Source organism: Lytechinus pictus, chromosome 1 (genome assembly GCF_037042905.1).
Source record: "Lytechinus pictus isolate F3 Inbred chromosome 1, Lp3.0, whole genome shotgun sequence".
Taxonomy (NCBI): domain Eukaryota; kingdom Metazoa; phylum Echinodermata; class Echinoidea; order Temnopleuroida; family Toxopneustidae; genus Lytechinus; species Lytechinus pictus.
Window position 1 is genome coordinate 1046518 of NC_087245.1, and position 17013 is coordinate 1063530.

The 17013-nt window shown below is 37.0% G+C and overlaps 1 protein-coding gene across 2 annotated transcripts in view; it reads left to right on the forward strand.

The window, feature by feature from the left end:
• Positions 1-17013, forward strand: part of LOC129255485 (interaptin-like) — a 31084-nt gene that overhangs the window by 1061 nt on the left and 13010 nt on the right. For both annotated transcript variants that reach the window (XM_064102195.1, XM_054893839.2), the window contains exons 2-8: positions 4566-4670; positions 9921-10097; positions 11744-11896; positions 12449-13468; positions 13794-14165; positions 14530-14697; positions 16511-16762. In XM_064102195.1, the coding sequence (XP_063958265.1) occupies positions 4566-4670; positions 9921-10097; positions 11744-11896; positions 12449-13468; positions 13794-14165; positions 14530-14697; positions 16511-16762 (2247 nt within the window). The remainder of the gene's footprint in view (positions 1-4565; positions 4671-9920; positions 10098-11743; positions 11897-12448; positions 13469-13793; positions 14166-14529; positions 14698-16510; positions 16763-17013) is intronic.

Genomic DNA, 17013 nt, shown 5'->3' on the forward strand with positions numbered 1-17013 from the left:
CAGTTATTCCATTATTGAAAGGAGTTACTCTCTACATGATATAAACGCTCCTACCCCAAACTTCCATGACTTCTTATCAGCAACTACTTTTTTTCGTACTACCTAACACTTTCCATAGTATATTTGACACTATTCAATGTAATATTGTACTAAATATGTGGGAACATACTGATTTTTTTTAGCTCATTATGAAGCAGTATTTTAATGGTTTATAAACAAACTGCAAATCATGAATGGGGGGGGGGGGTAGGTTTCACAACCTAGCCCATAGTACGGAATCTCCTCTCTCATCCGTATTCATACGCAGTGAGGATGATTTCCCCAAATCAGAAGATTCTGCGTCATGGGTGAGAAATCTAAAGCTCCCTAATAAAAAAGAGAAGCGTAAAATGAATATATGAATGATATGTTTTCAAGTTTGTTTAGTACTGATTTCCTTGAAGAAACTACGTGAATGTCAAACTCTTTTGTTGAAAACTTCACTACCCTTTATATTGTATCATTGAACTTTTTGAAGGGAAGCACTGGTTCTTTATTTGCGGTAATTTGTCTCCTGGGACCAGTCATCATGTCAAGAAAAAATTGATTAGAGGTTGTCCTTTACCACTTCCATACCTTATACATCCCTTACAGAAAGATCTTAAAGACACGCTGCGATTTCTGCTTCATCACGTTATCTTAATTACCGTTGTAATTAGTGACTACAACCTGAACTTGATCCTGCTTCGGGGGGGGGGGGGTCCTGATTCTTGCGAATTTTATTTCAGCCAATCAAATGCCACAATTGCTGTGTTGAAAAAAGGTATAACTTGTCTAAATAAGATAAGACAAGGGTGGTTGTTCAAAAGCCTTGTAACAAAATAGCCGGCAGATTGCTAAAATGTAACACATGTCTTAAAATCAGGGGCTGCGTTAATTCAGCCCACCATCATGAAAAGAAGCATTTGATCTTCTTTTTTTTTTGGGGGGGGGGCATTTAGTAAAATATCATTTCATGAAATTTTGAAAATTGTAAATTCACAGTTGCTTCAAAACCTTTTTGAAAGAATTTCAGAAACGAATCCTTTCTTAAATAGTCTGCCTTTAGTCATAATAGTTTGTGTCTGTAGAACTTGGTTGATTACATATTTCACTGAAAGGAAGTTTGCCAATTTAAAACTAATTATTTTGTTTAGAGGTCAGGTGTGAAGATGTATTGAGTACTTAAAGGTGTGGACAGAGATGCTTTCTATTATTATTAAGGAACAGCTATGTATTTACTCTTCCAAATCGTTATTCTTTGCAGTATTTGTTTAGTTTCTTATGTGAGATGTGAAGGCGATTTGAGGTGTGGAAAGGGGAGCTTTAAATCAGTTTATCAGTGAGCATCAGAGATGTATTGAAAAGTGTTGAAGGAGATGATGTTGGGTGTTAATATGATAGCCAATGAGTGATTTACAGAGTCAATGCAATTGATGTGAATATTTAAGTAAAATCGAAAGTAAATATTGCTTGACTGGATTTTTTTTTATATCATACAATATGCATTATATTGTCAGCTCTGTTTTCACTTCGCCTTTTTCAAGTTGCATTCATTCTAATAATCATATTTCTTTAAGCCAACATTTCAATTCAAATAATAATTGTCTGTCTGTATTGCACGTATATAGGGTTTGTGGGATCCGCTAAAAGTCACATTCATAAACTCTTCTTTTTTTCAACTCAGAGATATGGACGAATAATTCGCCTTACATTTGACATTTCTTACGATGAACAGTATCATGGATCTATTTCATTATTGTTACCTCATCATCCTTTCTTCCCCAAAAAATGATATTTTTATAATTTCGTTTTCCTGAAGTGATTTGCTTGTCCTAACCGAATTGTGTCGTGATACCTTACCGACCATGCCATAGCCATTTCCTGAAATCGTTACCCAATTAAATAGTCTCTGACATGTAGAGCTAATTTGTTAAATCACTGGATTTCCAGAATATCTCAATATTATATTGAATATCAAGATAGACAATTTGAAATGATTACATCACTTTTAGACCATATGCTCTTTGCTCCAAATTTTTAGATGAACTTTTTAAACTCAAATCCTCTCGGCTTTTAGATATATGCGGGGAGCTTTCTTTTCGTATTTCATTCTTGTTATGATTACCTGATTTTTTTTAAAATAATGCTGAAAGGATATTCTCGAAGATTCATTGGAGGGATAATGAGATATTATATCAAGGTTTAACTTTCAAAGCGATCTACCTGATTATCCTTCCTCGTATTCTAAGGCTTTCTGACTTAGTTGAAGTTCATTTTAAATCCAAGCGCTTGTACTAGACGAAATACCGTCTTGAAAATCAATCTGGTTATATCATCTCCATAGAACGATATTCAAGCATTCTTTTCGTAATGTGTCTGCGAAGTATTTTGACGTGCGTGACTATGTCAAAACTCCATTAGACTTTTGAAACAGCAGGCTGTTTAACTTAATTTTAAAATCGTTTAACGTCTGGCTCAGAGCCTAAATGAACTTCAAGACGAAGGTAGACACCCCTTGCCTTATTTGAATTCAAAGTTAAACATATCACCTTGGATGTGATACATTGCAAATAATGTGAGATGATACATGGGATGGTTCATTACGCCATTGTTCTTTGGTCTTCAAACCGATACAAGTAAACGAAGCGTACTAATGGAAGCCATTCGCAGTCTAATTTTGGTGAAAACGAGAGCCATTTCAATCCCTGTGTCCATGCTTTGATGAAAAATGTGTCTACACTTTTGATTGGAAACTTTGCAATGTTCCTATTTTCAGCCTCTTTCTTCCCATTGTTGCCATTGTCTTGGGTTTCATACTTGTGGATCTAATGTAACTGAAGAAGAGTTAGCTCCATATATGATAGGGTCGAATTGTTAACATTCTAGTACGAGGTTTAGAGAGGACAATTCCAGTACGTCCTGGTCATCCTTCTCTAGACCCAGGGGAACTGACATTTTAAGATTGTTAGCATGGTTAGTGAAGCCATTGTCCGACATACGTTTCCGGTTGCGTCTTCCCGTCCAATGGACACGCCTTCTACGTTGAATGAAATGTCTGCTGTTTGAAATCTTCAATATCGGCTGTAAGAGTATTAAGAATAATTATTCCCCATGTAGTCTAATAAAACAAAGGAAAATTATTAATTCTTTGAAAGAGTTTTGGAAACCCCCCAAAATTGTTTGTTGGACTTCATGAATGACGAATGACTATGCACATAGGTTTTTTTTTACAGCAGAGATGAATGTTGATTCTGAGATCTTCTAACTCTTCCTCAAGACTCTGGACTCTTACCGTGCTCTGAATATTGTATTAATACCCTCAAGCCAGACTTAATCTTCAATAACACTATTCCATCCATTTATAGAGACATACAGCTTGCATTGATCATGGTTCGTTGTATAACAGTCCTTCTGGCATTAAATCCTAATCCTAGCCAAGTTTCTCTTTGCACGATCTTCCTACAAATCGATGCGATTGACGTTTGAATTTAGGTGATAATTCGAGTGATGTTGGTTTTTTTTAAACCATGATGTTGAACTTCCTCCCTAGGCTTCTCTAGACCTTTGCCGATATATGTATTTTATATTAATGTGTTATGTATATATTCTACCAACACCATGGACAATGACCTGATGACGCAAAACGCATCGTCCTTTCACCATTCATTATTTTCTCCTTCTTTGGCCGAGTATGTGTCTATCTGGCGGCTCTGTTATTGCGTGGTGTTCATATTCTTGAAGAGCACACAAGATCTTAGAGTGCTTTCAAATGTGGTCACTTCATGTATAATTACTTTGTAGACTATGTTCCTATATAGATCAATCAGCTACTTATCAATCATTTGCGGACGAGACAATTTTGTTTGAAAACAAAACCCCGCATCGACGAGGGATGAGGAATGGGGCAATACCCTTCCCAGGCACCTATAGTCATTATGTTTACCCCTCTGAGATTTCCAAGTCTGTAGAGGTCTTTAACTTGACGATTGTTATACTCACTGTGGAAGAGTTAAGGACTGTGAAAAAATTGTAGTTGTAGTCGTAGATTCCTGCTTGCTATAGCTCCCCTTTAAGAATGGGAAAGGAGTATATTTCAGTAAGGGGGTACTTTAACATATATACGATGATTATTACCCCCGATTCAATTATTCTTATTACAGGTCATTCATGATTCTCTTTCTTTATCATGTTTTAATTTTCTTGTATATGAAGTTTGATTATAAGACCCTGGCTGTTTCACGGAAATTTAAGACCATTGAAAGTCCTGCTTATATGTTAAGTTGCGTGTGTCATAATATCGCATTGGTCTGATCATGTGTGCGTTCGCATGACCTTAAGACACACTTAAACGACCCAGGTTTGATGATGTTGTAGTATGACCAATGTATCTATTATTCCATTCCTCTTTTCTTATTGTTAATATTGAATGAGCCAGGTGTTCACTGCTGAATTGATAAAACCAAAATCAAGCTGAAGTACTGTATACATGTATTGTCTGCCCAGAGGTTGTATATAATCAAATATTTTTTTCTGTATCATTTCAGCTGAACGAGTATCGGATGACCATTGATGAATTGAAGGCCGAGTTAATTCAAGAGCGAGATGAACGTATGGCCGAGAAGTCTGAGTTCGATCATAAGATTGCAGTGGTAAGGCTTTTATTATATAGCGTTTTGAAATATCATTTTATTTATATTTCTGACAGTTGTCAAACACAACTTTTCCTAAAGCATAACAGTCCTTTCCCCCTTTTTCGTATGAATTCTGGTCTTCTTTAGTTTGAAGGTCTGCTAAAATAGTTTATATTTCTGTCCATTGTGTATTACCTTCTCAACCTTATGTCTATTTTCTCATGAATTTCTCCCTATTTTCATGATCTATGTTGTATGATGTTATTATCCCGTGTCATGTTCATTACTTTGTCTTTTACAACAATGTGTATTTTAAATTCAATGGAAAAAAAAAGATTTATCTTCATGATTATCATCTCATCACTATCATTATCACCATCATTGTCACAGTCGCTATACACTGCAAAAACTCCGGTGTTGATTTAACACCAGCCCAGAATCTATATATGGTGTTAAATCAACAGCGGAGTTTTTGCAGTGTATTAGTAGTGTCAGCTTTATACTCCCTACAATTACCAGGTACATAGTATCACCATTCTTTCTGGGTTTGGTATGGAAATCACGTCACTTTCTCTATGAACATAATGTGCAGAAGCTGTAGTACTGTCTGGTTGTTATCAAAGTTGAAATCTATGGACACGAAACTTGTGGTAATTTTGAAAGGAAATAAGAGCTTTTATGTTCTACTATGGGAAAAAGAAAGACGCAGTATGTTCATTGGGGAATGGACTGGTGACGTCAACCATACAATCAAATTCTACTCTAGGGTAGCAACGGAGCAAAATGTGTGAGTGAAGAAGCTTTTAGGGATGGGGTTTATTGAATTCTGAACGTGTAGATGGGAAATGGTTGAAGAATTGTTGTTTGATCAAATCAACAATATACCTTTAAAAACCTTTACTTTATTGATAAAAAATACATTTCTGAAATCGTCACTGCGGCTATGTTTCATGACCAAAAAAAATATGTATCTTAAATTAACTTTCGTTTATATGCTTGTGATTTTCATAAAGATTGGACCCGAACATTCGTAGATAAAGGCATGGTAGGCTGAGAGGGCTTAACTCCCCCCCCCCCTCCCCAATTTCTTGCAGTTGACATGAACAAAAGTACACACTACCCTTTTATTGTGATTTTATACTTTTTCAGCCTTAACTCTTAAAAACATTCAGCGGCCCATGAAAGGAGTATGGCATACCCTTTCTTATGGAAAGTAGGTAGGCTCTTTTTCACAAATTATCGGCTTATTCTAGACCCGACACGATTGAGCAATAGTTTATGATTTATTCTCAAGATCGGTGTTTTCTTTTCTGAGTTGATTATTCTCATCAGTTTACTAATCGAGCGAGAAGGATATGCTTTAAGTTTCATCTAGGAATATCTAAATTTGTCCAAGGGCAGACAATGATTAAATAGCTGGTCTACTTTGTCAGAGCTCATTTATTTTCTTAGTCATTCTGATTCACAAGGTCTGTCTGGCGGCAAATACCCATGGTATGTCAGTATACTGAAGTACTTGTAGACATGTCTACTATACATCGGTAGAGGTTTGTAGTTAAACTTTGAAGAGAAGGAGAAATGATTACTTCCAATATTGCCGTGTGTTGCCGTCAGGTGGCAATTTTTACATGAAAGATTATTGCTGCAACTTTTTAAGAAAAAAAGCGTTTACGAGCACAAGAAAAGCCATTACTCATAATCATATATTTATCATTGGTGGCTGCCATCTTTATTTTTGTCTTAAGTGTTTTTGGCTATGTTAGGTTTATTAAATGTATATGACTGAATGAATAACTAAATATTTTGTTCGAAAAAAAAACAGATGAGATCATGCTTGTCCTAATAATTAGCTAGAAATAAATTCCCGCCCCCTAAGTCTCCCGTCGAGCAATGCAGTGACTAAGACCATGGTTGGATACTAAATTGGCAAATAGTTTTGCATCGTTGACAACTTCAACTGAACTCATTGCCATTTTAGTTTGGACAAGACTTGATCCAAAATAGCATATCCCGTTACCGTTGGATTTGAAATAGAAACACGGAAAAGATGAGTGAGCAATCGTTCAGAGTAATTAACTACGGTAATAAAGAAGGTCAGTTGAGCCCAGATATATGTTTTTAGTCTGAGTCAACTTATAATCATTATTATTTTATAGTTCTTTTATTTTAATTACATTCTAGTATAGCTATACTATTTGATTGCTGAAGAAGTTGAAAATTTGTGTCTAAGTACTTCAGTAAGGAAATAATTCTCGTTTTGGAATAAAGCCCCACCTATATTTAGAGTAATTTAAAATATATTGAAACTTTGGAAATGGGTTAAACTTAATTTAGCATAATGTTGTTTACATGTTAAATTGTAGAAAGAATACATAGGCCTGCGGTATACTGGTGTTCACAATTTATTTACACAAATGCGTCCAGTACATTGCTAAACTTGAGTTTCGATATTCTTTGATATGACTGTTGAAAGAGTTTTCTTCGAGTTGTCAGGCAGTCTGCATATCAGATGTTTCTTAGAATTGAATCGGAAACGAGAACTCGACACACCCCTTTTCATTCCATTTCGAAATCTCGAACTCTATGACTTTTTAAACAAGAGTAATGTTAAAAGACAGAGAGAGGAAGGCAGGGGGATTTTTTGTGACAAAAAGCATTTATGTAGGAAGGAAGTCGGGGACGTTACAGGCAGACTGCGTAATTTGTTTCCTCCGAGTTTTGAATTCATTTTTAGGTTACCTTGCTCTAAATCATTATTTCAGTCTAGAAACATATCGTCCAAGGGCTTTGAGGAATTCCTTTCAATCTATTTTCAGCATATTTCAAAACTTCGAGATTAGAAGGTGTGGAGGTGGAGGTGTCGTGGTGTAGTGGTTCAGTCACTTGACTCTTCAACCAAGGGTCGAGGGTTCGAATACCACCCGGCGCTAATGTCATTTGGCAAGGCACTTATCCACGATTGTCACTCTCTACCCAGGTGTTGTACCCGATGAGATGTGAACGTCATTGTAATTAGATTGGCACGTGTGCACCGATAAATGGTTGCCTGGCCAGGATACTCCCCAGAATACTCCCCATGGAGTGGAGATGATGCACTTTATGTGTGAACAGTGATGGATCCTATGACAGGGGTAATAATAATTGCAATGTAAAGCGCTTAGAAGCCAACGTATGAAGCGATGTGTAAATGTTAATAATATTGTTTTATTATTAGAGAACAATAATTACAATAAAATGTCATCTAATGCATCCTTAACAGATATTCAAATAAACATGTACAGAATGCAATAATAATAATAGTTGCGAATCATTTACATCTACAGCATGTCGTTTGTAATGCTTTATAGCTACTGTTTGCTTCTTTGAGCTTCTGATTTTCAATCAAGGTAAGACCACCAAACTAGAGGAACGTAGTTTTATTTTAAGAAACCATTTCCACCGTGCGAGTTGTGTATCCTTAATATCTTTCTTCCTCTTATGGATGTGTGTGTTCTCCTGGGGTAAAGGTGGCCTATATGTCTTCCTGTCTTCATAATGGATAGATGGAGATACTCGATTGAGAGTTAAAGGGTCGGTATTAGATTTAAAAAACGGTTAGCTTGAAAGGGTGTGCCGTTCCACATGATATGTAGGAAGCATAGGAACATAATATATTTTTAAGTGTGTGAATACAGAAACAAACTTATATATACACGTTGTCTGTTTATAATGAAAGGACTTGTTAGCCGTTTCATCCAACAAATCCTTATTTATCCGACAGTAAATATAGTATTAAATCTTCTCAACCAGTCAAAATCAAGGAAAGTTGTCAGATCTAATACTGTCAATGGCGCTACGAAGAGTTAGTACACCTCTTGTTTAATGTACGAAAATAACGGCTTCGTCTTATTAGAAGATATATTATTTTATTGGTTATTTATTATCGCACTGTTTTCCCCCTGAATCTCCGGTAAAAAATGTTTTGTATATTTGTCTTGCGTGAGATTGATTTCACCCGATGTAAAGTTTTATTTGAATTATTTCCGTTGAGCCAATGTGCGTACTCTTGTTTTAATTAATAAGTCTGAATGATTGACTGAAGGTTTCTAGTAGTTATGTTGCTCAATTTGCCTTCGATAGATTTCGGAGAATAAAACAAAGAAATGTAACATATATAGAAAGATATTGAAAAAAAAAACAATTAAGAAAGTTAAATGTTACAAGAGCAGAAAAACGTGATTGATCCTTTATTGAAATATGATCATCAAAAAGTACACGTCCTTTTTTATCTATATTTAATAATATCTGGAATTTTTCATGTTTGTATTTTATTTTATTTTACAGACAGAAAGGGAAAAAAGTTGGGGATATTTTATTGTAATGAAGATAAATTAAGGGAAACGTAGCTGTGAACGTTTGAACTCTTAAGCAAACTTTTTGTCTGGTTGTATGTCGTGAAAGAAACCTCCAGTTCGTGTCACTTTCGTGTTCCGTTATAGATTTATTTCCAGGGAAACGACGATTTAATTTCAGAGTTGGGAAGATGAATGCATGGTAGGGTATCTTTAAAGGGAAACAGCTTTTGCAAAGTTGTGTTTAATGTGCAAAATATTGCTCCGGGGTCTTTCCACTACGCTCTCCGGAAATTAAATTCATCTGAAGTGTATTGGCGTGAATAGAGTAGAAATGTAAATGGCCTTTAAAAAAATGTTAAACTAATACTATTTTCTAAGTCGTTGGACTTATACTTAATCGGTACATTACGTAATATCTAATAGGCCCTATATCATTTAATACAGATTCATTACAGGTCATTTTTATTGGTTGTTTGTATTTTTTTTCCCTCATGAATGTTGATGATATCTCTGACAATGTTGAATGGATTCCTTTTATCGGCTTCCCGTTTCGACTATCTCTGTAATGATTTAACCATCTACACCTGGTGCATCGTCATGTCAATATATGACTTGTAATGGTTCCTTATATTTTGTTTAAGTTACCATTTGTAGAGGAAAAGTTCCCTTTAAAATGTTCCTAAGTTGGAAAGAAAATGTGGTCTTATGGTAGAGTGTTTCGAATTGACTTACGAAACCCCAAGACGCCATGAGTCATATCGGCACAGGATGTTCCCATAATAAAAATAAAGTTAGAATGAAACAATTCCTTGGTACTGAGATTAAGGTGGTATACCCGATGTCGTTTAAAGAGATATGTGAGTGAAAATGGAGGCTGTCGATATGTCACAGTATACGTGTACATTAAATGTTTTTATTTTCCCTCTACTTTCAGATAATGGAGGAACGAGAAAGATATGATACCTTACATGAACTGGAGAAAGAGAGTTCTATGATTCAACTCAAGATGGAAGGAATGAAATGGCGACAAGAGAGGGCGCAACTATTCAATCGAATTGATGAGGTCAAAGCCAAAATGACTGATCTTGAAAAGCAGGCTGGTGGAGAAGTGGTAAATAACAAACAAATCTCCCATTCATTTATTGTCCTTACCCATTGCAGCACTGGCGGATCCAGGGGGGGGGGGGGAAGGCCCGTGCCCCCCATCCCTTTCGAGAGGCACAATTAAAATTTGTAATGTAAAAATGCCGTTAAAACAAAAGTGTGCCCCCCCCCCCTTTTATTAAAGTGATTTTTTTTTTGTGTGTGTGTCAAATTTTTCCCCGGGAAAATGTGCCCCCCCTTTCCAAAAATCCTGGGTCCGCCCCTGCTTTGCAGCTATACATGAAAAATATGCCAAAATAGATATACGTAGCTATCAATTTGGGATTAATCATTATGTTATATCTATCCATCTCTGTGTACATGATTGAACATTGGTTCTAGAATAATTAATCCTTAAATCAACCATCATTATTGTTTTTTTTTTTTTAGATTTGATCACATCATACAATATACACAACAAAATTTTCATTATCGCAGGTTTTTTTTTTCATGAATGATGATTGACGCGTTCTGTTCCTATAATAAAAGCCAACCATGATTCTTTTATTTTTCAGAATAGTCCGTTTATAGCCACTTTCACAAAGTATAATCATTTATATTATATCACCATTGCATAATGCGCACATGCCTTTCCAACTTGAATATTAAAATGTTCTATTGATATCTAAAAGACCGATCACTTAGCAATCCCCATCCCCCAAGAAAAATTGATAGATTGATATACAGCTATCATATATCGTTTGAAATGTAAGTTATTGGTACATCGTTCTAATTGATAATTTCAGTAGCATATACATTGGATATGCTTGTTGAAATATTTATTTTAAGGTGAGGAAAGGGAGGGCGTTTACACAAGTTATTTCCCTTGTGATATGTTTCCTAAATAGAAGGTCTACCTCGCAAATTGCAAGACATCAACTCCCAGTCGAGTCATCTATCATTCTGATACTTCCTCCAGCTTTGGGATTTGACATATAATCTCAATCACCAGTCTATCCTATTGGAGATTTAATATGAAGGACGTTTTATCTCATTCACCTAATTGCAAGTCCTTGCCCAAGCATGTGCTGATTTGTAAGGATTTGTTTTTCATCCTCTACAACTTAATCTCAACGAGATGAGCTATAGATTAGTATATATAAATTTACACAATTCCTTATCATTTTACAGATAGATTTTTTTTCTACAAGGAAATACAACTCTGTAATGTCCAGAAACAGAAAACATTCTATTTAAACACAGTATGAGGAAGATTGGGGATAAAATGTTGAAAGCTACTGTGATAATTATCTATACAAGCACAACAGCTGTGAATATGCCCTATATAGACGCTCAATGGCTGAGTAATATCTACAAGTTTTGATTTCATTTTCATGGTTGCCGATAGACATAAAGTATTTTGTTTTGAAAGTTGGTGGATTAGAGAGAAGTTTGCAGTATGTTTGGAATTATCAACTAAGGTCATTAATTGTTCATTTTTAAATTTCAATAGTTCTTCAGATATCTGAAATTGTAATCATCGTATGTAAGTATGCTCTTCAGTAATGCTTGCTAATACAACGTACATGAAAGGGATCAGTTTTGTTTCAGAAATATTGACATTTCAGCGATCTATTTCGTCACTTGCTTATCATATTACTCTGTACTCTCCAGAAACACTCGACTCCCGGTTCTAGTCCCGTACATTCCCAACGTGAAGAGTCCCAGAAGCTTCTACAACGTCTAGAAACAGAGGTGGAAGGATTGGATGGTGAATGTTGGAAGTACAGACAACTAGCTGATGGACTGAAGAACAAGATGGAAAGGGTATGGACAGGAATAAGAATATGTCAGTGTGTAATCAAAGATATTGCCCTTCGTTTAATCAATTCCTTCCGTGTAGCTCGTGGTAACTGTATAGGAATTATCTCGCGGAGTGTTGTAATCTGTATCAGTCGCTAGAGGGCGGTCCATGCACTTTATTGGACAGATTACTTCAAAATACTTGCTATTCTCTGGTCCAAACAAAATATATACATAATAGAGGGGAGGATAGTTGACAATATTTGGGTTTCCGGAGGTGGAATGTTTCCCTTACCCCGGTTGAGAAGTTATGAGGTGTTTTAGTCCACCATTTCTGTTGAATTCAGTTTTTTTTTAAACGCCACACGCTGTCCCTACAGTAATTAGTACACATCATTTACATGTATCTATTTTCAAGTATCGTTGTTCGGGTCTATCGTCATTGCTCATACAGGGTTTTTTTATGCTGAGATTATGAAGTATGAATATTTTAATCAAAGAAATCCTTTATCAAAAACTTGTAAATTAGGTTTTTAAATGTAAGATACGTTTACATCTCTCTTTGTCTTATTCCAGTTAACTGCCCAGAACGAGGAGCTCAAAGCTTCAAATGATATCCTGAATCAAGAAAGAACTATTCTGCATGCCAAACTATCCAACACTGAACAAGAGAAATCAGAAAACGAGGTGCGAATCAAAAGAGAACGAGAAATATACGAGATGGAGCGAGATAAGCTCCGAGATCTTCAAATGGAACGAGATGAGTTAGAGAGGATACTCCAGCCATTACAGACAAGGATTGACCACTTAGTCGCTGATAGTGAAGCAGTTCTGAATAAGAAAGAGCAGTTAGAAAACAGTGTAAGGACTTTAAGTGCTATGCTTGACGAAGCTGAGGAAGCAAGACAACGTGCTGAAAACGCTCTGAAAGAAAGCGAGCATAATATGCAAAACGACTCTAGTAGATTAAGACAAGAATTTGAAGAAGAATTCAACTTGAGAGTGAAGGACAAGAATATGAGAATTGATGATTTGGAAAAGGAAGTGAGGACTAAGTCGAAAGAAATTGAAAATCTAAATGAAAGATTAAAATCTCTTGAGCGTGATCTGGACGAAAGTAAAAAATCACTAGATGACTTCCAGAAGAAAGATGTCGCGGAAAAGCAACGGGGTAGTCCTAGCGGAAGTCCAAAGGGAAGTCCGACAAGGGACCCGGAGCAGCTCCGACAGAAGTTGGCTACCAAGGAGCGTGAGTGGTCTCAACAGAGAAAATGCTTTGAGGATACCGTGGATAGACTTAACAGTACCCTCAAAGCCAGAGAGTCGGCCTGGGACAACGAACGTGAAGATTTAAAGAACGATCTTACTAAAGCTCAGCAGGATCGTAAGGATAAAGAAATTTCCTGGAATGCTGAAAGGGCTAAGTTGTTGAAAGAGATCGCAGATCTCAAAGCTTCTTTGAGTAAGAGCGAATCAGAGAGTAAAAGGCAGGTGAATGAACTCAGACAACGGCTTGAGGCAGCCACGGAACTTGTAGAAACTTATCGTTTAGGTGAGACTAAGTTCAAAGAGGAAAGGCGTCGACTACTTCAACAGGTACGTCTTAGTAAAGTATTGAAGTTTGAAATACATTAGCAAAGAAAGTGCCGTCTGTTTATGGAGTTTGAAAAATTTATCTTCGAGACTATATCTTTGTGAATATTTTCTTTTAAGTTAAACCAAGTGCAATTATATTTTGACCTTTTCAAAATTTTTAGAGAATGTTGTTTGGAATATTCTTAACAATTTCTTTAGAAAAAGACAAAACATCGTCCATTGTTCTTTGGGGTCCATGCAGTACGGGAACTAATTTTTGTTTCCTCAGCGATGTCTCCAATGATTTGTTGTTTTTCTTTTCTTGTCTTTGCTGGTATCATTCTAGATTGAAGACAAAGAGTCTTCCGTCCAAGTCAAGCAAAAGGAAATAGAGCGAACACAAACACAGCTAAGCAACCAGCAGAAGCGACTGGAACGAGTCCGTGTCGAGATCCTAGACCGTTTCCAACGGGAGGAGAAGGTATGGAAAGCGGAGATTACTGCCTGCAAATTCAAGCTTGAGGCGGAGACCAAGTACTTCAACGACGAAGTGGGGAGTTTGCAGAAACGACTGGAGAATGAGTCTAATGATTACCAATCCCAGAAGGAACAGTTGAACGAATCAAAGACGGAGCTTGATCGATTGAGAACTATTGTTGATAATACAGACAAGGAAAAAGAGGCTCTTAGGAGTGAGAGGGAGAGGGAGAACCTCGCTGTACGTATTTCCATACTCATTTTTATTATCCCCTACATGTACATATTCATTGTCGTCATTGTCATCTAATTTGTATTATTTTATCAATGAATTTGATTCCCATTATTACAATCTTTATTTTGTACGAATTACCAAGAATTTATTAGGAGACAGCTAATGCATGTATATGAATTGCATGAGTTTCAATATCATATGCCATGATGGAATGTCGGGTGATTGTTTTTTTATTGTTTTTGATAACAATTCCATCCCAAGGACAGAATATAGATTTGTTTAATACACCTGTATAGTAGAATTCGAAGTTTTTTTGAGAAAACTACTTTTCATTTGAAGATCATCTATCATATCGGTCTCTTGATTTCAGGCCAAGAGGTCTCGTCAAGTCTTGGAGAATGCTCAACAAGAGAAAGAGAAGCTAGCAACAAGTCTGAGTCAAGAGAAACATAGAAGAGAGATCTTACAGAAGAGTTATGCCAGCGAGAAAGCAGGCTGGGAAGTATCTCGTAATGAGATGATGGCCAAGATCGCTCGGGTACGTATCGTTAATTACATATTGTTTTTTATCAGCTGTTCATCTTTGTAAGGAGACATTCAAGGGTGCCAATCCACTTTTAAGATCATGATTTTACCGGCGTGAAAGTGTGTCAGAGGGATCATCCTACCTTCCTAGAATATGCCATCTAGGTGATAAAACCTTGCAATTGTTATAGGATGTCCGAATGTGGTTATGATGAGGATGGGATAGTCTTCTGCCCATTCATGATTCATTAACCTCAAAATCTCGACTTAATATTGGTTGATTATCCTGTATAAAGGTAGATTGCACTCATCCCTTAAAGGAAATACCACTCTAGGTATCGACCTGCCTCATTTATTCCCAAGAAGTTATGGATCATCATGTGTGAATAATTCTCACTGTGAGGGTGATCTGTGAAAACGACCACATCCCGAAGGTGTAGATGAAGAAGCCTTTCCACCTGTAGGCCTACCATATTATTGGTTTGTCCATTTTACTGAACTCAAGAGAAGCTTTAGAATCGTACATAATCACGACCGCGATGGCTTCATTACTCCATTTCGGTAGAAATTTGTGACCGGTAAAGTTTATGTAAAGCCATAAGAGCATATCATGTTATTGTCTTCACAAGCTTAATGGAATTCCAAAATTGTTATTTCCCACTACGAAATAGTCCCATGTATTTAACTCCGAACAAAATTATGCCGATGTTTATTCTCGCTGAGCTCCAGATACATGTAATATTTGGATTAGTCCAAGCAGTGGCGTACCTAGGATTTTCCACAAGGGGGGGGCAAAACCGTCCGCCAAAAAATTTGACAAGCAAAAAAAAAAACAAAAAAAAAAAAAAGGTCTTCAAGCTCGTCAGGGGGGACAATAAAGGTCTTCAAGCTCGTCAGGGGGGGGCAAAAAAGGTCTTTCAAGCTCGTCAGGGGGGCAGGGATACGTCCTTTGCATGGGTTGTGGCTCGTCAGGGGGGGGGGGCAGACTGCCCCCCTGCCCCCCCCCCCCCCCCCGTAGGTACGCTAGTGAGTCCAAGTCCGAAATAGGTCGTAAACAGGGGGAGGTGATGTAAAATAGCAGTCTTTTGACGCAAATGATGTAATAATATTTATATTTTCTCTTCGAATGTATTGCTCCACAAAATTTCCAAGCGTCTTACCAGTTTTTCAGGGTATTGGCTGTATGATGTGTCATTACATTTTGTGTGACCTACCGATGTCAGCAACTCTCTGACAATTCGACCTCTTATGACAAAATGACGAAAAGGCGAAATATGGAAAAAGTGATAAGTGATGGCAATAATTGCAATATAATCTTCGCAACATTCGCTGCTTACATTATAATAATAATGATAATAATATAGGGTATTTATATTGCGCACATATCCACCTTGTTAGGTGCTCAAGGCGCTCCTATATAACCCGGCTAAGCTAGGCATTCATAGCGCACACAGCTTTTTAAGGAATTACTTCCTACTGGTACCCATTTATCTCACCTGTGTCAAGTGCAGCACATTGGGGATCAGTTTCTTGCTGAAGGAAATAACGCCATGGCTGGGATTCGAACCCACGACCCTCTGTTTCAAAGTCCGGAGATTAATCCACTGGGCTACAACGCTCCACCATTATGTGAGCCGATGGCTAAAGGCAAACACCTCACATGCCTTATGAAAGCATTTAGTGATGTTTGTTGATCACAGATAGGTTAAGAAGCAAACCCTCGTGTTTTTTCGCCTATTCCTTGTAATCTTCCCAAAGGCTTGTCTCTTATCACTCTCGTTATATCCGTTTCCACTTTATTTCAAGTTTACTTCCTTTTCTTTTAGCTTGAACAGCAGACCAAACTAAAGAAGGTTAAGCTTGAAGATCTCCAGGCACGGCTCCAGGCCTCCTGGGACCAGGAGCGAAGTGAACACAAACGGATCCTTACAGAAGCAAACTACCGAGTGATGGAGATGCAGAAGGAAATGGAGAGAAGAGACAGCCAAAGGAGCAGAGAAGGGTCGGGCTCTGAGGGCGTCCTTGCAAAGAAACTTCTGGAAGACGAACGAAGGAAGTCGACCGAACGTATTCACGAGGTAAATCAATAAACAGGAAAAGAAAAAAAACAAGGAAATAACAATGAGGTCTACCTATTGTACTTCTCTCAAGTTTCCCTCATTCATGTATTTCTATTTGTATCATAACATTTAAAAATCATTCTCCGTGAAGGCACAAGGGTGAATGTTGTCCATTGGCGAACGTGTATCTTCTTTGTGGAATCGATCACCATCATCGTAATTACTGTTAGTCCTAAACCTTCATGAATAAATTGTTCTTTTGAAAAAAC